Raw genomic sequence first — 19,355 nt, forward strand, 5'->3', positions numbered from 1 at the left:
GAGTCTGAGAGAAGGGTAAGGGGCACTTTGGGATTTTTAACCCTTAATTTTTTTTTCTTCTTATTTTCACAAAATTCTTTAGATTTTGAAAATTACATTAATACTCCAAATGACAAAATTAACTTGAAAGATGTTTTACCAAAATTTATCTCGCATTTTGTGGTATGTATCTGGATTAACTATGTGTGGTTACTATGCTTTCATATTTGTATTTGCTCTTATAGCTAATGTTTTTTGTGCTGAATTTATAAATACAATTATCGCTTTTCTATAAAAATAAAAATAAAAACTTGAAAGATTAATTGTAATCCACACCCTATCAAAAACCCCTTATGCACTTCTCTATTTCAAATTCTTTGATTTTCATATTGTAAAATTTGATTTTCAAACTAAAATGTTTGATTTGATATTGATCTATTTATTTATTTTATTATATCAAGTGGCAATTTTGATAACAATGAATTTATAATTCAAGTGATTAAAAATGTTTATTCATACAATCGAGCATATGTATTGAAATTTTCCCTCATCCAATATAGTTGTATTAAAAAAGGTGGCAGTCTTAATATTTGTTATTGTGATGACTAAGATTTTTTTTATTATTATTATTATTTTTTTTGTGTGGACAAAGATGAGGATGCTAATTTGTTGATATTTGTTATTGAACTAGAACAAGAATACCAAAAACCAAATATATTTATCTAATAATATTTTACTCAAAATAAATTTCAGCGGTTGAGTCCAGTTTCCTGTATGATATGATATGGCTGGTCGGTCGGTGCTATCCTTTGGGCTGACGCTGATGTAACTGCTAAATTTCATAATTAATCTTTTCAAAAGAAGATATTATTTCCTCTTTTTTTATTCACAAATTATCTGAGAAAGTAACCAAATTAAAATTAAGTAAAAATTATTTTTTTTGTCTGAATCCCGGAAACCAACCCGTGTGGAAAACGTATTTCCAAAAGTAACTTTTTTTTTTCTTCGTCAAACAATAAGGATTAAAGAAATTTTTGTGGGCACAATAAGTAAAGCTTTGTCAAATTTATAATGTGAACTGAAGCAGCTGAGGAGAGAATTGAAGAAGAGAAAAGATAGAGGGAAAAAAGAAGGTGAAGGATGAGTGGTGGTGAAACCGAAGGGGAGACGTTAGAGTACACGCCGACATGGATTGTGGCAGCAGTGTGCACTGTGATCGTCGCCATTTCTCTGGCAGTCGAGCGCCTCCTCCACTACGGAGGCAAGTACTTGAAGAAGAAGAACCAGAAGCCTCTCTTCGAAGCCTTGCAGAAAATTAAAGAGGAGCTTATGCTGTTGGGCTTCATCTCTCTGCTCCTCACTGTCTTCCAAAACGTCATCTCCAAAATCTGCGTCGCCCACCAAGTAATGGAGCATCTGCTGCCATGCAAACTCCCCAGTGAGGAAGAAGCAGCAAAACCCACTTCCCATTTCGGAAGGAGGAAGCTTTTCGCCGAGGAATCGTTTGAGATGCAGATCGGTTACTGTGCCAAAAAGCATAAGGTACCGTTGTTATCAGTTGAAGCTTTGCATCATCTGCATATCTTTATCTTCGTCCTAGCCATTGTCCATGTGACCTTCTGTGTTCTCACTGTTGTCTTCGGAGGGATTAAAATTCGTCAATGGAAATCTTGGGAGGATTCGATCGCAAAAGAAAATTATGATTCAGAACAAGTTCTCAAGAAGAAGAAAAAGGTCACCCATGTCAACCAACACGCTTTTATCAAAGCCCATTTTCTGGGTATGGGTAAAAATTCAGCCTTTCTGGGTTGGGTAGATTCTTTTGTCAAACAATTTTATGCATCTGTGACGAAATCAGATTATGTGACTTTGCGACTGGGTTTCATCACAACCCATTGCAGGGGAAACCCCAAATTTGATTTTCACAAATACATGATTAGAGCCCTTGAAGATGATTTTAAGAAAGTGGTTGGTATAAGTTGGTATCTCTGGGTATTTGTGGTCATCTTCTTGCTGATGAATATTAATGGCTGGCATACATATTTCTGGATAGCTTTTGCTCCCTTCGTTCTTCTGCTTGCTGTGGGAACTAAGCTGGAGCATATAATTACCCAATTGGCACATGAGGTTGCTGAGAAACATATAGCCATAGAAGGGGATCTCGTGGTTCGGCCATCAGATGACCACTTTTGGTTCGGCAAACCCAAAATTGTCCTCTTCTTGATCCATTTCATTCTCTTCCAAAATGCTTTCGAAATCGCCTTCTTTTTCTGGATTTGGCTGCAGTATGGTTTCGACTCGTGCATAATGGGACAAGTGCGTTACATTGTCCCTAGGCTTATTATTGGGGTGTTCATTCAGGTGCTCTGTAGTTACAGCACTCTGCCACTCTACGCCATTGTGGCACAGATGGGAACTAATTTCAAGGCGGCAATATTTAATGAGCATGTTCAAGTAGGGCTTGTTGGTTGGGCTCAGAAGGTTAAGAAGAAGAAGGCGCTGGAAGCTGCCAACGATGCCTCTGGCTCTGGCTCTGGACAAGGCCAAGCAAGTTCCCATGGTGGTGGTCTTGCTTCTAATATGGGAATTCAGCTGGGAAAATTTATCAAGCCAACTAAGCAGGAGGAAACTAAGCAGGATGAGGAGACTAAGTAAAAGTAAATGTAACTTTGTAGAACTAGATTTTGGATTTTTGTGTGTGCGCTCTTATAATTATCAATAGCTAGCTGGACAATAATTTGCAGTTGTTACTGAAAAATCCAAAAAAAATTTGTTGCAAAATAATTGTCTTAGCACGTTCTGCATCTAAGAGTTCTTCTTTTATTAATCAAAGCAAATACATATTGCACATGTGCTGAAAGATGTTGATATCTTGGCAATACATTCATATGTTACACCACACAATGATTTACCATACATAATTACATGAGTCACCGACTATCATACAAGTTTCCAAATTTCAAGAATTTTTTTTCTGTTCATCCTCAAATTCTATCATACTTGACAAGTTTATTAAAAGCAATCAAAGCTTAAGTGTGGTTCCATGACCCCAAGAACATGAGAGTCTTAATTGGGTCTTCTGCGGAGGAGCTCCACCTTCGTCTCTCGATTGCCTTTGAAATCAAGAGACCCCTACCAACACCGTTCTGAGCTCCATGCCTCGCCATAACCAGCATGGCGGCCTGATAAGCCTGCCCGAGCCTTTCTCGAAAACCTATCTTTGATTCTTCACACAGAGAACTCTCCCCACAGATGTGTTGGGGTTTCATTGTTGGTGATAAACGCGTTTGTTAGGCCAAGAGGCCAAGAGGGTAAGATATTAGAATTATTTATGGCCTTGCCTGGGTTCTTATACAAGAAAAAAAGGTAGGAATCTGCCGATGTGGCCATTAACATCACATGGGTTTTAAAAATAGAAGATGCTGCATGATTGATATAGTGACCCAACTAGTATATGGAGTAGAGTGTAAAATATTCATTATCTTGTCCGCATCTCTTCATTATCTTAAATACATAAACAGATTCTTTGATAAACAAATTGTGCCCATGACAGAGATTGAATCCAATGCCATGTTACAGGAATATGTGCTCATTGTGCTTCTGTGTGATGCCAAAATTGATAGCTGAGTGTCATTGCAGTGATATCATATCATACCATATTCCAATTTCTAATGTGTTAAGAATTTGTAATAAAGATGCCCCTTTCAAATCCGAATTTACTTTTTACCAGGCTTAGATTCCAAATGTTTCAATTCACACTTGAGAGTGAGGAAAATGTTGATGGGAAGCTATCAAACTAAGATGCTTTAACTGTGCAAAGACAATCCAATTATGGCTGATATGCCCACTTCATTCCAACTTCCCAAGATGAAATGAGTGGAGAGAGAGAGAGAGAGAGAGGAGGAGGGCATAAATTGACTCTCAACAATAGCACCAAATCACCAGCTGTCTCCCTATCTTCTCCTTTCTCTTCTTATCTGATTGTTGTTTTTTTTTTAAAAAAAAAAAAAAAAAAAAATTTATGGATATTTTCTGCCAGGAAACCGAGCCTTTTCATTCTGGGTTTTGGAGACTAAATTATTGGGCCTTGAAACAAGCCCTCTCCTCCTCTGGGCCATGCGAAACACCCAAGGCTCGGTTGAACACAGCAAGCTTGCACACATACAACAGTTTGCCTTTCTCACTGGGTTGTATTAGTTTATAGAGGTATTTAGTCATATACTTATTTTTAACACTAAAATTATAAATAAATCTTACACTATTTAATTTTTATAAACAAATTCAAAACCCAAAATATGATAATTGGCCTTATTGAATTTAATTTTGATTATTAGATTACTTTGATGCTCTATTGAGTATTTTGGGCTTTTTTATGAGGTTTTGGGATTTGGTTTGTTTTAAGAAATCAATAACAGTTTTGTAATTGAAAGGAAATTAAAAACCTTTTTGTTATGTTGTAAATGGCTTTTGGTGTGTTTCTAAAGTTCATTTCATATATGGTTTTTTTTTTATTTTTTTTATTTTATAATTTAGGCTCCTATATTGGATATAATAGTGAATCTCCCAAGTTTATAAGCCCAATCTTGTTTGACAAATTACAGAGAATGAGGAATTACAATAAAAGATTATAATGCGGGGTTACAATATAGTTATCCAATCAATTACATGTATATTATTGGGCTACTGGATTGAACCCTCGACATAACTGTAAACATAGCTCCCAATATCCATGATATTGGTTTAAATTATGCTTTTTGTTATCCTGTTTTTCTTGCTTACTTCCTTTTGTTCTTAATTTTCTGATCCACACAATTCAGGTAAACTTAATGAAAAAAGAGTACATTCAATAATTATTTTTTGATGAGAGAATTATAACCTATCTTCTTATATTATAAATTCGGTGTCGTTTTGGCATGAACCAACTTCAAAGTAGGTAGGGCTCAGTCAAATGCTCTTTATGGTCGGTGGTCAAGAATCAAGAGATTCATTATCCAACTGGGGTAGCTAGTGGGTGGAATGGGAAACTACTTGCCATACTTGTCTTGTGTTGTGGCCTATCTTGTGAGGGCAACGCCCATCCAGCTAATTTAACACCACTGATATAACCATCAATACTAACCTGCTCAACCTGCTTAGACTTATCTTCCAATGAATGCCTCACCCTCCCTTCTCCTTCCATTTTCATGTTGGTTTTACACCAACTAAGCTATGGCCATTGTAACATAACAGAGAATGGAAACGCATTAATATCCACCCAAAAAGAAACTCATTTTCATGTCAAGTATAAAAGAAATGCGTAATATACTTGTCGTATCATCACCAACTAGCTATTAGTCTAATTATACTTCTCTTCCTAACATTGAAAGAAGTTGCAAATTCGAATATCCTCCCGTTCATCCAATATACATCAATATCGTAATTAGGATATGTTACAGACTGAAGAAATATACATCGGATTCATTTGCTTTTGGGGTTGGATTCTCCTTTCATTCTTTCTGATCTTTATAATGAATAGTAGAGCATTTGTCGTCCAAATACGTTTCCCTTTAACATGAAAATATCTTCAATTTGTCCCTTTTCGAAAACTGGTTTTGAAAATCATACCACTATACAGAGCAATGCTAGCTGCAGTGATTTTAGGGATTGTGAAATTAAGTTTCTTTCCTTCTTGTGTTTTCATTTGGTGGTGGGGAACTTGGGTTGAGGGAAAAGGACTTGCTTTCTAGATTCTACTAAATCATACTCTACCAAGAGGGCCCAATAGATCATCATTTCATTCCATCTGTTCATGTCCAACATATTAACTAAAGACCAACTTTTAGTAATCATGCACCTTATGATATATATTAATCCAATGAAAGAATTAAAGTTGACCATTGATATAAATTAAGTATAATTACAGAGCCAGAGGCAGTCATCTCTTCTCTTTGACCAGCATGTATCTTAGAATTAACGTCCATGTATGCATAGAGCTTTCTGGAATCTGATCAAAAGGACAAAGCCCGGGGAAAACTTGGCAACGCATGACTCTTGTGGCTCCACGCCTGTTGGTGTGAGCTATAAATTAATATGAGGACATGAAACACACTGCTTTAATCAACTGGCCTAACCTGCATTTGCAGAAAGTTTTTATATATACATGAGGACATGGACTTGCCCTTCCATTTGTTCTGATGACGAATATGTGACAGGATAACCATTCAAGTTCTCTTTTATGTACTGGAAAGGGGTATAATCCAATATGAATATTCCGAAAATTTTGATAAAAGGTGAGGTTGAAGTTGAGGCTAGAGGGTAAAAAAATCATGTATACGATCTTATAAAGTGATCATGACTGTAAGGTATTGGCATATAATTTTAAGGTTCTCCTTTTTAAATTATTCTTCTCTTTTTCCCCCCATTAATTTGAAGCAAAGCTCATTCAAAAGAAGGTCAGCAGAGAATGATTTTAGCTGTGCAAATAGAAGCATCGAGAATTGGAGATTAGATTTATATTTTGATTCTTTGTTCCACAACTTCCACTCCACCAGATATATTTATATATCTTAGGGTATTGGTCCCCGCTGTGAGCCTCAGAAAGAATAAAGATATGAACGCTTAAGACAACAGCACCAAACAGACTATCTATCTGGCTTTTCATTCCAAAGTGGGAGATGTACCCCTCGCATAATTGAAAGAAAGATCTTTACTGTCTACTACACAGACACCTTATAGCCAAAAGAGAGAATATGTACTGCGATATGCTTTTCAAAAGCACTTTGTCATTCAGCAAATTAATTAAAAAGACTCTGTAGCTTAGCTAGCATGCAGTTTGATTGTGATCAATTTAGCGAAACACAGAGAGATTTCATAATATAAAAATCTACTTTACACATCAGGCTGAGAGGAAAAGGAGATTTTACGCAAACCCAAACTAGTAAAAAAGCTATAGCTACATATCTATATAATATATATATATATATATATATATAATAACAAAGACCAGACCCATTAATTATTACATGTTACAAAATTAATCCTCTTTTACCCCCAAAGTACACACACTATATATATATATATATTAGTATATAATACATTAATTAGTTGAACGTACGTACGTATACATAACCCTCATAATTCTAATTCTCACATAATGTGACACGCACTTTCGTCTCCGTCGTGGTCGTCATCCTCCACATAGAATGTTTCGAAGGAATCGGACGGCAGAGCAGGCGAGTACATATCCGGGTGAGAATACGTAGTAAAATGCATGGCATCAGGAGCAAAGTATGAAGTAGCTGTACTCGTAGGATAGGCCGTATTGTAACTTAGCCCATATGTTGGAGGCTGATAGTACATTGATGAAGGGTATGGGCCGGGGTATACGTGCTGAATTGGTGGGCCCATATTCATGGAGCCCATCGCTTGAGTCACCTCATGAGCAGCCATAGACGGCACAATTCCGCCACCCGGAGCATCACCAAAATATGCGTCACTGGGGTTGCCGCCGCCGCTGACATTAGTAGAATTACCATTTTGCCCTTTCTTCTTCTTCTTCTTTTTCTTCTTTTTGGCCCCAGTACTTGCATTATTTCCACCACCACCAGCACCTTCATTACTTTCGTCCCCCTCTTTGTCCGACTCACCACCATCATCAGCATCATCACCGCCGTTGATTTGATCAGGTTTATCACCATGGCCATCGTCATGATCGCCATCTTTTTCACTACCATCTGTGGCCTTCTTTTCATTATTATTATTCTTTGATTTTGATTTTTTGGCTTTCTTAGTTTCAGGCCAAAGCTCGGCGTGTTTGCCTGACCTCAACAGCTTCTTGAGAAGGGTCTCTGCCTCCACGTTGCCAGTCACCGTCACCTTGTGCTGCTGAGAATCAACCGTTGTCGTGTAAACCCCTGGTGATCACGTCAACAATTAAACACAAACTTAATTTAGTGAAGATATATAGTAACTATGGTGGTCACGTATCATATGTACTCACCTTCAATGCCTTTAAGGACTTTCTTCACTTTCTTCTTGCAGCCTTCACAGTGAATTGAGACTTTCAGGACCCATGTCTGCAATACAGATGAGATGATCATTCAACTCAATTCATTTATATTATATATAGGAGGAACATTTTGATTTGGGAAAAGGTTTTAGTTGATAAAGAAAGTAACTGAACTTGGTTGATGAGAACAAAACTATTATACTTATTAATTATACCTGGTATTTTAAGGATCCAGGAGCTTCTTCAGCTGGTTTTGTTGCCATCTATCTAAGAGAGAGAGAGAGAGAGAGAGAGAGAGAGAGAGAGAGAGGTTGATGAAGTGGAGAATAAGGAAAGTGGGAGGTTTGAGAGAGAGAGAGTGTGAGTGTGTGAGTGTGCTTAGGTTAAGGAGTGGGGGGAAGGATATAAGAGTAAGCTGGGAGCAATAAAAAGTGGAAGAAAAAAGCAAGAAGAAAGCATCTGGTGGTATAGTCATGGTGTGGATGCCACATCAACTCCCCACCTAATGAACCACTAAAGCTCTGACACGTCATCAATATCACGTGACCCTCCCTATGTTACTGCAGCTTCACAAACTCCAATTCACATACTTTTTGGATTATATTTCTGTCTGTATGCGGTTAGGGTAATGAAAGTCATGTAGTCTTGATCCAGAAATATAGATAGATATCAAAATCTAACTCTGCCTTGCCTGCCCGTGAGGAAAGATGAGATGGATCAGAGCCTTTTCAGTTCATTGTGGAGGGAGGGAGGAGAGAGCCCTATCCTACCCTATGCTCCTATCCCTCTCGTCTCTTTTCTTGTTTGTGGCTTTGCATTAACCCTTTTGGCTTTTGTTGCATCTTTTGCAGTTATCCATGAGATCATTACTTAATATTATAGGGCTTCTTTAGTTACTTTTACTGAGAAAATTGACCCAGATAAAAGCCAACTTCCCTACCCACCTACCCCTCCCTCATCATCATCAACGTAATTTATTCATGGTTATGGTTATGGTTATGGTTGGTTATGGGGCTCCCTCCATATTTTATTATAGGGCTAACTTTTCTTAGGCCTAGAAGATTCTAACAAGTAATAAATCCAGGAACACCAGAGCAAGTGCTAGAATCCACTAGACTGAAAGCTGCTCTGCTTTGTTCCTTTACTGATCTGAAAAGCTGCCCTCATTGTACATGGTTTGGTTTGGTTGAGTGTCAAGGTGATCAAATGCTTTGGAACCATTCCCTTATGCTTGCTTTCAATTAACCTTTGATGGGTTTTTGGACCCCTATCGGCCAAACAGTAAAATCAAAAGGTACAACGAAAAACTACTTTTTTTCTTTGTTTATATCGGAAATAAACGATCTATGACTGCCAAACACGTGGACTGAATCGATATTCATCACAATAAACCCTTCGGCATGTTCCCTACCGAAGCCATACATTTTGACTCTTTTGCACCTGGACACGTGTCATGCTCACAATCCGCTTCTACAATCCCACATCGGAAATATGAGCATAGTGCACACCTCCCAAGGCCTATATAAGGAGACCCCTATCTCCAAAAGGAAGGGAGACAGAAACCAACGGTACGCTACCGCTTGACCTGTAATCTGATATTTACTAAACCCGTACTTACTTAAGCATCGGAGAGCCTTCGGCCGGTACCACACCGGTATCCCAAGGTCTTATCGAACGTGTCCTTTTGCAGGAACTTGATCTTCCGAAGACTAACTCCCTTCCGAAGACATAATATCACTAAGTTGGGCGAACCACGTGTCAAACCACTTTTTCGCATCAACATTCTTTAATCAAAGCAAAAATTTAATTCCATGACGACACACCTCTAGTGAGCTATGTATTATTTAATAGGCCAGTGGCAATAGCTCTTGAAAACGATAGTCCACAAAGGAATTACCTCTTCGACACCTTAGAGCATTCATAGTAGAAGGTGTATTTTCGAGGGTATAAAGTTATTTTTATTTTCTTTTATATCTTCAGAGAGTGTAAATACGTTTTTTGTTCTAATAGAAAACGATATAAATTCAAAGATGTATATTCGATTCGTTTGTGATAATTCTTTTTTGTGTGTTTTTTTGTTGGTATGTTTTAACTTTTTAAAATTAATTTTTTGTGTGTTAAATTTATTTTATTTTTCCAAATAAATGGACCTAAAAAAATTTAAATTTGGAGAACATATGATTTTACATACAAACTAACATAAAAATATATATATGTAGAAATCTAGGCCATTAGAAGTGCAATGCAAATTGCATGAAATTTAGGCCTTTCATTTTGAATTACAATCCTTCTCTTTCCCTTTTTCTTTTGTAGGTCCCACCTGCAAAGGATGTAAAAAAAGATGCAAATGTGCATCAAATTTTACATCTCCATGGTGGGAGTGTATTTTTACAACCATTTACATCTTCCCATTGGAGATGATTCTGGCGACAAAGGGTGTATATTTAACATACACCCCCTTACACCCTCCCATTATGGATGCTCTTATACCAACACCTACCTTTGAACACCCTGTACCTAATGTAGTTGATGACTGATAACTAAAATGCATCGCCCATTTCAATAGGGTGGCCAAACCAAACCAATTTGGGCGGTTTGGTTCCGTGTTTACACTACAAAGAGTGTACTTTTGAACCGAATCAAATCGAACCAAACGATAACTAATATTATACTACATGCTGGCCTGCTGGCTTGTTCAGCACATGAATGATCTAAACTGATTTATTTTCACAAGAGGAGCATAGTAAATGAAATGCTGCCTTCCTTTTGTATGATGCAGGACAAGCAGCTTGACTATGAAAAAAACAGCTAGTAGTTAACTGTTAATGTGCTTGCCAGCAGTGCACGTCTCTGCAAATCAAAAGGCAAAAGCGATATACAAAAGATAACAATCAACATTCTCAAAGGCAACTGGAAGAGATCAAAGATTATTACTAAACAATGGCACCACTTTTGCTTACAGATTATTTTAGAACCAGAGATATCATATATATTTCTCAGCTTTTCTGGCTGATACTCATCAAACGTAGAGGCCAGTCTATATCAGTACATACAAAAAATTCCATATCATCACAGCACACAATACTGTAATGGGGCTTCACTTATCTGCACTTTATACACACCAATGGTTTAGCCACGTCTTGAACACTGGAGTGACCTGTGACTGCACTTAGCACTTAGCACTCAGAACAGTTCTTGCTTTTGTGCTTGTTGGCATACAAACGGGGCCATTATCAATTAAAATTTAACACGGTCATCCAATCTCAGAAAACAAATTTATAAACTTGACTTCCTAATGCGTTCCAAAATATCACCGAAAACGACTTGACTTCCTTTTGTACCTGACCACCCTTTACATTTCAACACTCAACGTAAAAAAAGCTTTAACATCAGAGGGTTGTGAGCCACATTATTATTTTTGGAGATTCACTATTATACCCAATATGGGAGCCCAAATTATAAAAATACCCTATATAAAATGGATTTTAGAAACACACCCAAAGCCCATTTACAACATAACAAAAAAGCTTTTAACTTCTTATAAATTACAAAACCGCCATCAATTTCTTAAAACAAGCCCAACCCCAAAATCTCATAAAAATACCCAAAGCACTCAATAGGGCATCAAAGTAATTTAATAATCAATATTAAATTCAATAAAGCTAGCTATCATTTTTTGGGTTTTTTTTGGGTTTGTTTATAGGAATTCAATTGTATAGGGTTTATTTATAATATTAGTGCTAGAAATGGGTATATCACTAAATATCTCTATTATTTTCTCTACTTAATCCCTAAGAAACATAACAAATCAAGCTCAACCTGTATCAAGTTATGGAACAGATAGATAACCTAGAAACAAACAAATCAAAGCTCTAGTGCAATAATTTTAGACTGTAAATGCGAAGAATCATTCTTCATTGTTGCTACAGAAGACAATGTGAAGCTTGTTCTATCAAGGACATAAAGGTTTAGATCAAGATCTCAACACGTACAATTCCAAGGTTGCTACAAACTCTCAGTATTATAAACTTTTCTGAATATAAGAACACCTACAATAATGGAAATAAGAACGGAAGCGGCTCCTTGTTTAGAAAGCCCAAATTCAGTCCATGTCAAGGGCTTTGTAACTTCAAATAGGACATTCTGAAACTGTTCTTTCAAATCCTCCAGTGATCCAGTGTTATCAATCACAATGTCTGCCCTGGTCCTTTTTAGATCAAGTGACATCTGAGCATTGATCCTATTTTGAGCAACATCCGCACTTGTTCTGTCCCTTAACACGAGTCTCTGGAGCTGCGTTTCAGGATCAACCCATATGACAATAATGGGCTTTGTCCATTTGTCCATCTTGGCCTCGAACAACAGAGGGACATCAAGAACAATAACCTTAAACCCCTTCATCCATAGCTTCAACATTTCCCAAAAGATTCCAGATGATATGTAAGGAGCTAGTAGTCTACACAAAGATAAAAACTGGAGATTATAGCTGATATGATAGTAACTTGTGCTATAAACTAATCCAACACAAACTCTCATAGTGGTAGTAGAATATTCTGAGCCTGATAAAATCCAGGAAATTTTGACTAAAAGTAATTGGCGTAATTTCCCCTGCGTACTTGTGAATTTTGACCTGGATGAGTCAAAACTTGAGGGAGTATTATACAGCCTGAATGGTATAGTTTCACAACCAGAAAGGAGTATGATCCAATGGTGACTAACAATAAACACTACGTTTTTAACAAGCACCCAGTAGATCCAATGGTGACTACATTTATAAAGGACTATGTTATACTCAACTTCACTAGGAATAAGTTGAATTAGGAAGTAAAATCCTAGTATGAAAAATGACTAGACTATGGTCTTGTATACAGCTAAAAAAAAAAAAAGAGAAAGAAGTGAGACTCTAAGTGAAATCGTGCAAAGAAAACCTGGAGCTATTTGCAAAAGAGTAAGTACCGGTTCAAAAGTTGGCGCTTTTCAGGATTTGAGAATACAATTTGCCCCAGTTTAGGCCTATCAACTTCTCCATCAGGTTGTAAAATGTCCTCTCCAAATGCTGAAACAATCTTTTTCCAGCCACCAGTGCCCTTCTTTAATACATCCTGAAACCAAAAAATGATCAGTCCTTGAATTAGATGAAAAGAATTCATTGCCATCCAACTTTCATGATTGTCAAAATTAGAAAATTCAGCTTTTGCCCATCACTCACTCGAGCAACAAGATCGGCGTCAACCACTGGAATGCCATGGGTCTTAAAGAGATTTGAGACGGTACTCTTCCCAGAAGCAATTCCACCAGTCAGTCCCACTATCCTCATTTTTCAACTTCCTATGGTCTTCTGCCTTTTCTGTTTGCAATTACTGAGATGATGTCCACAAAAGCTATTTGCAGGGCGATTCAAAATGCACCAAAACATTACTCTCCAGAACACCATTTAATGAATTTTGTACTACAAAAATTTATGTCAAGGAAAATTACTGAAACACTTTAGATCATCTCCAATATCATTGAGTAGACAGATGGAACAACGGAGCTCTAATGGGCTCCCCATCAAACTCTCAAAATTAAAGACTTGAAATTTGACTCGTTAGAAATGAAGAGCTTTTGTTGCTCCCCCTGTAATTATTTCAAACTTTATTCTATCAACCCATCCAGCTACTGAGAATCGAGGATATTGAAAATAAGTGGAGGTTTTGTAAACATCTTGGAAGCCAAAAGAATTAGAGAAAAAAAAAAAAAAAAAAGTTCGCAGTTTGACGACAGTTTCTATTGCATTTTCTTACTTCTGATTATGAGGATTACAAAAAGAAAAAAGTTGCAATCTTTTTCTTTAGTTCACACACAAACAAACACAACCTAAAGCATAAATAACATGCTTTTAATATTCGTCGCAAACCAAGTTAAATAAAAAGATATGGCGAGAAATTTCTAACCTCTGGCGATTGGCGTCCTCGTTGCCAGTTGGAGACTCAAACCTCTGGCGATTGGCGTCCTCGTTGCCAGTTGGAGACTCGGAGTTGAGAGAGAGAGAGAGAGAGAGAGAGAGCGAGACGAGAATAATGAGTAGGAGCGGCAGGGAGGGAAGTAGATCGACTCAAAAATCACGTTTAATATGATTGTTTCACCTCGAATGGCAAGAAGCGCATCTGGTGTAGTGGTATCATAGTACCCTCCCACGGTACTGACCAGGGTTCGATTCCCGGATGCGCATTAATTTTTTTTTGTGACCAATTTGTCCTCCGCTTCTATACAAACAAAAAGAATACAAAACCCTCCCTGTGCACACTGAAATTTCGTTCGTCTTTGCTCTCTGTTGTCAGATGAGATGAGACCACTTCCGCCGCTCAGCTCAGCAACAAGTCGAGTTCTCTCTCTCCTCAGCAACTGCTCCTCTGCTACTCACATCAACCAAAGCCAAACCCAACTCATCCTCCTAAACCTCCACTCAAACACCACCATTGCCTCCCACTTCATCTCTGCCTGTCAATCTCTTGGCCTCTTGGATTTAGCCCACCTCCACTTCCTAACTCAGCTTCCCAAACCCCATGTTTTCATTTGCAATTCTCTCATTAGAGCATTCTCTCACTCCCACACTCCTCATAATCAGATTCATAATCATATCCCTCTCTCTATCTACGTCCACATGCATAAAAGCTCAATTCTTCCCAATAACTTCACCTTCCCTTTCCTTCTAAAGTCCCTAGCTGATTCCCACGACTTCAAACAAGGGCAATGCTTGCATACCCATGTCTTAAAATTGGGTCATCTCTATGATATTTACGTGCATAACTCGTTATTGAATGTCTATGCATCGTGTGGCCGTATGGAGTTTTGTCGACAAGTGTTTGATGAAATGCCCCAGAGAGATGTTGTGTCGTGGACGGTTTTAATAATGGGGTACCGGAACTCCGAGAATGATGATGGTGCCTTGATTTCTTTTGAACAGATGCAATATGCTGGTGTGGTCCCCAGTCATGTGACAATGGTGAATGCTTTAGCTGCTTGTGCAAATTTCGGGGCCCTTGAGATGGGTGTTTGGATACATGACTTTATAAGGAGGTGTGGCTGGGAATTGGATGTTATCTTGGGAACTACTTTGATTGATATGTATGGAAAATGTGGTAGGATTGAAGAAGGTTTGGCTGTTTTCAATAGCATGAAAGAGAAAAACACTTTTACTTGGAATGCACTTATTAAAGGGCTAGCTCTTGCTAAAAATGGCAAGGAGACATTTGGGTGGTTTAAGAGGATGGAACAAGAAGGGATCAGAGTAGATGAAGTGACTTTGGTTTCGGTTTTAAATGCGTGTAGTCATTCGGGGTTGGTAGATATCGGCGGGCAGATTTTTCGTTCCTTGAGCGATGGGAAGTACGGATTTTTGCCCGGGGTGAAACATTATGCTTTTATGATTGACCTGTTAGCACGTTCTGGGTATCTTGAAGATGCTTTGAAGTGCTTAAGAGAAATGCCTTATGAGCCTACTAAAGCTATTTGGGGTTCATTGCTGGCTGGTGGTAAAACTCATGGGAACTTGGAATTGAGCGAGTTTGCAGCTCGGAAGCTTGTTGAACTAGAGCCAGGGAGTAGTGCTTACTATGTTCTGTTGTCTAATATTTATGCAGAGATGGGAAGATGGAATGATGTTGAGAAAGTGAGGGGGATGATGAAACAGAGATAACTTAAGAAAGACTCGGGCTGTAGTTCTGTGGAATTTGAACCCTCTGACCAAGTTACTCAACTGTTAGCACAATAAGTCACATTGTATTTGCAAGGGATTGGTTCTGTTCTATTATTGAATTGGGTTGGGTTGTTTCCATTTCACTGACTACATCAAGTTTAGTGGATGGCGAATGCTCTGCTTGCAGCTTGGTTATCTCTTGAATTTTAGATGAAAACAGTTGAGATCAACTACTGGATGGGCAAACACAAACTTCGAACACCAAAAACAGATTGTAAAGGCATATCAATCTTCATACTGAGGATGGAAGACAAGAACTCAAAGGCATGCCACCACAACACCAGCAGCAGCAGAAGAGTCTTGTCCAACTATTTATTGAAAAGGAAAATCAAGGGCATATATGAAGCCAAAATACATGGAATTATTGAAGATACATGACTGTTGATTAGCCAGAAACAGCAGTCTTTTACTACTAGCTTCGCATGGCAATGACCTTATTCCAAGCTGGCCTTGCAGTGATATCAGCTACCCATGCGCTAACATGGGGCCGGGATTCGAACAGCTTCTTCGATTGTGTTCCCATCAAGTAATTTATGGTTGGAAGGTGGTGAAGATCTGCCAAGGTGAAGCTGTCACCTCCCAAGTATTTCGACTGAGCCAGACGAGCCTCATAAACATCAAGAACCGCAGCCAACTTGGCTTCATATTCCTCCACAACTGCCGAGTCTGTGGGCATGCCAAGCAGCGGCTTTATGCCTAGCTCCCAGGTCAGTTTTGAGGCTGCTGGGTCGAACTTTTGACCCTCCACCTCCGTCCACACTGATAGAATTGCCATCTTCTTTGAGTCTCGGATCACCAGCTGGGTTCCCTTGTCGAAATACTCATGGGCAATGTATTGTGTAATTGCCCTTGATTCTGCATATCAGAAAGTGCACACTTCAATACAAGTTACACAAATTCATATTTCATGTATGCTGTGTATGAATTTGATGTGAGTGAGCTAAACACAAAAACTTACCAAAGAGCTTTAGATCTCCATCTTCAAAAGCTGGAATTTGACCAAATGGCTGCACCAAAAGCAAGCACAGAAATGTGAGATTGACTAGAAACATGAAAATTCTAGTCTGTCAAATTCAAATTCAAAGTCATTGTGATATACTTACGTTGAGGGAAATGATGGGCTCCTTTTTATGTTCCCCAGCTCTCATGTCAACCGGAACAAACTCCAACTCGATGTCTTTCTCATAAAGGGCAGCAAAAACTGGCATTGCAACAGTGGAATAGGTGCTTCCATAGACTTTGATGGTAGCCATGACTGTGTTATGATTCGGAACAAGTAAGAAATTGAGCAAAAGATGTGTTGTGATTCGGACCTTATGATATGGCAAGCCTAGTGGTATATTTATAAGGTAGGAGGAGGGAGGGATCATTGATCAATGCCTTTGTGAAAACATGTGGCTTTCTGTGCAAGCTGAATACGTAGTCGATGATCCTCCTAGTGTCATTTTCAATTATTATTTTTTGCGGTGGCTCTTCAAGAATATTAGTAATATATATATTTGTAGATTTAGTTTGACAAACTTTTGGCCAAACTCTCCAAGATCCACACACACACCAACTAACTGCGTGGGGGTTTACATATGCACCCATGTCATGTCGCACGCACACCACAACCCTCCAGTCTTCTAAAAAGTCAAATGCAATTAATCAAGTCAAACACGACTTGGTAAACTATTTCGCAATTATTTACAGAAAAATAAAATTAAAAATAAAACAAAAAAACATGTCTTCAGCTTTATGCCTCAAATAAAACAAAAAAACATGTCTTCAGCTTTATGCCTCCGCAAAAAATAATTGCGAAATAGGTTACCAAGTCGTGTTTGACTTGATTAATTGCATTTGACTTTTTAGAAGACTGGAGGGTTGTGGTGTGCGTGCGACATGACATGGGTGCATATGTAAACCCCCACGCAATTAGTTGGTGTGTGTGTGGATCTTGGAGAGTTTGGCCAAAAGTTTGTCAAACTAAATCTACAAATATATATATTACTAATATTCTTGAAGAGCCACCGCAAAAAATAATAATTGAAAATGACACTAGGAGGATCATCGACTACGTATTCAGCTTGCACAGAAAGCCACATGTTTTCACAAAGGCATTGATCAATGATCCCTCCCTCCTCCTACCTTATAAATATATCACTAGGCTTGCCATATCATAAGGTCCGAATCACAACACATCTTTTGCTCAATTTCTTACTTGTTCCGAATCATAACACAGTCATGGCTACCATCAAAGTCTATGGAAGCACCTATTCCACTGTTGCAATGCCAGTTTTTGCTGCCCTTTATGAGAAAGACATCGAGTTGGAGTTTGTTCCGGTTGACATGAGAGCTGGGGAACATAAAAAGGAGCCCATCATTTCCCTCAACGTAAGTATATCACAATGACTTTGAATTTGAATTTGACAGACTAGAATTTTCATGTTTCTAGTCAATCTCACATTTCTGTGCTTGCTTTTGGTGCAGCCATTTGGTCAAATTCCAGCTTTTGAAGATGGAGATCTAAAGCTCTTTGGTAAGTTTTTGTGTTTAGCTCACTCACATCAAATTCATACACAGCATACATGAAATATGAATTTGTGTAACTTGTATTGAAGTGTGCACTTTCTGATATGCAGAATCAAGGGCAATTACACAATACATTGCCCATGAGTATTTTGACAAGGGAACCCAGCTGGTGATCCGAGACTCAAAGAAGATGGCAATTCTATCAGTGTGGACGGAGGTGGAGGGTCAAAAGTTCGACCCAGCAGCCTCAAAACTGACCTGGGAGCTAGGCATAAAGCCGCTGCTTGGCATGCCCACAGACTCGGCTATCCCACTTAGCCGAGCCATTTCCTTTTATGCTACCGATTTCTTTTATGCTACTGAGCCGGGCAAAACCAATAAAATAAAGGCAGGCAATGAATTTATTAACCGAGTATAAAAGAAAGAGAGGGATTCAAACCCTCGATAGTTCTTTGTTTCGAACTATACCGGTTTTCAAGACCGGAGCTATCAACCACTCGGCCATCTCTCCGAAATAAAATTTATATTTTATTCCACCCAATAGAACATGGACATATGAGTTGATACCATTACTATCTATAGAAAGATATCAGGTGTGAGTCTATAGGTCTATCTATCTGTATATATATAATATAGATGCATGATCCAGCAAGCATGCCCCTTTGTTTTGTAAAGTAAAAAAAAGCGACCCTCGATTCCATGCAGTGGCAAAGGGTGGTAATAAGTCATTATAGAATCAATGATGGATTCATGGTAAAATCCTTCCATGATGCATTTTTTTTTTTTACAATTTTTTGGCTGATAAAGGGATCAAATGGTATAATTCTTTTGTTGGTAGATTGGAGGATTAGAAACATGACTATTGCTTTCCAATTGGCTGTTTTTGCATTAATTGCTACTTCATTAATCTTATTGATTAGTGTACCTGTTGTATTTGCTTCTCCTGAGGGTTGGTCGGGTAACAAAAATGTTGTATTTTCCGGTACATCATTATGGATTGGATTAGTCTTTCTGGTGGGTATCCTTAATTCTCTCATCTCTTGAACCTATTCGTTCTAGATCCAAAAATGAAATGACCCCTCCCTCCGAATTCCTTCAGGTTGTGAGACACATTAAAATTCAATATAAGTCCCAAAAATG

General features: G+C 38.2%; 6 protein-coding genes and 1 non-coding gene across 8 annotated transcripts; 4 read left to right on the forward strand and 3 right to left on the reverse strand.

Moving 5' to 3' along the window:
- Nucleotides 1-1,010: 1,010 nt before the first annotated feature.
- LOC117636905 (MLO-like protein 1) lies at nt 1,011-2,844 on the forward strand. The gene has a single exon (XM_034371630.1). It carries the CDS (start codon nt 1,120-1,122, stop codon nt 2,632-2,634), a length of 1,515 nt encoding a protein of 504 aa, XP_034227521.1. The 5' UTR covers nt 1,011-1,119; the 3' UTR covers nt 2,635-2,844.
- A 4,049-nt stretch (nt 2,845-6,893) lies between these two features.
- Nucleotides 6,894-8,389, reverse strand: LOC117636908 (heavy metal-associated isoprenylated plant protein 36-like). The gene is made up of 3 exons (XM_034371636.1): nt 8,182-8,389; nt 7,958-8,033; nt 6,894-7,871 (listed from the first exon to the last, which is right to left on the reverse strand). The coding sequence occupies exons 1-3, from the start codon at nt 8,227-8,229 to the stop codon at nt 7,105-7,107; spliced, it is 891 nt and encodes a 296-aa protein (XP_034227527.1). The 5' UTR covers nt 8,230-8,389; the 3' UTR covers nt 6,894-7,104.
- A 3,439-nt stretch (nt 8,390-11,828) lies between these two features.
- LOC117636909 (dephospho-CoA kinase) lies at nt 11,829-14,029 on the reverse strand. 2 transcript variants are annotated; one of them, XM_034371637.1, is made up of 4 exons: nt 13,900-14,029; nt 13,176-13,347; nt 12,923-13,068; nt 11,829-12,422 (listed from the first exon to the last, which is right to left on the reverse strand). In XM_034371637.1, exons 2-4 carry the CDS (start codon nt 13,281-13,283, stop codon nt 11,972-11,974), a joined length of 705 nt encoding a protein of 234 aa, XP_034227528.1. In that variant the 5' UTR covers nt 13,284-13,347; nt 13,900-14,029; the 3' UTR covers nt 11,829-11,971. The 2 variants fall into 2 exon arrangements, with proteins under 2 accessions (XP_034227528.1, XP_034227529.1); XM_034371638.1 differs by having other exon boundaries at nt 13,942-14,020.
- Nucleotides 14,030-14,106: 77 nt separating this feature from the next.
- On the forward strand, nt 14,107-14,176 carry TRNAG-CCC. Its single transcript has one exon. It is a non-coding gene; the product is annotated as a tRNA-Gly (tRNA).
- An 83-nt stretch (nt 14,177-14,259) lies between these two features.
- LOC117636910 (pentatricopeptide repeat-containing protein At5g43790-like) lies at nt 14,260-16,666 on the forward strand. Its single transcript, XM_034371639.1, has one exon. It carries the CDS (start codon nt 14,292-14,294, stop codon nt 15,642-15,644), a length of 1,353 nt encoding a protein of 450 aa, XP_034227530.1. The 5' UTR covers nt 14,260-14,291; the 3' UTR covers nt 15,645-16,666.
- On the reverse strand, nt 15,915-17,283 carry LOC117636911 (glutathione S-transferase-like). The gene is made up of 3 exons (XM_034371640.1): nt 16,808-17,283; nt 16,663-16,711; nt 15,915-16,559 (listed from the first exon to the last, which is right to left on the reverse strand). The coding sequence occupies exons 1-3, from the start codon at nt 17,072-17,074 to the stop codon at nt 16,117-16,119; spliced, it is 759 nt and encodes a 252-aa protein (XP_034227531.1). The 5' UTR covers nt 17,075-17,283; the 3' UTR covers nt 15,915-16,116.
- A 371-nt stretch (nt 17,284-17,654) lies between these two features.
- Nucleotides 17,655-18,633, forward strand: LOC117638689 (glutathione S-transferase APIC-like). The gene is made up of 3 exons (XM_034373781.1): nt 17,655-18,077; nt 18,174-18,222; nt 18,326-18,633. The coding sequence occupies exons 1-3, from the start codon at nt 17,811-17,813 to the stop codon at nt 18,631-18,633; spliced, it is 624 nt and encodes a 207-aa protein (XP_034229672.1). The 5' UTR covers nt 17,655-17,810.
- Nucleotides 18,634-19,355: the final 722 nt, after the last annotated feature.

This window comes from Prunus dulcis, chromosome 8 (assembly GCF_902201215.1).
Source record: "Prunus dulcis chromosome 8, ALMONDv2, whole genome shotgun sequence".
NCBI lineage: Eukaryota > Viridiplantae > Streptophyta > Magnoliopsida > Rosales > Rosaceae > Prunus > Prunus dulcis.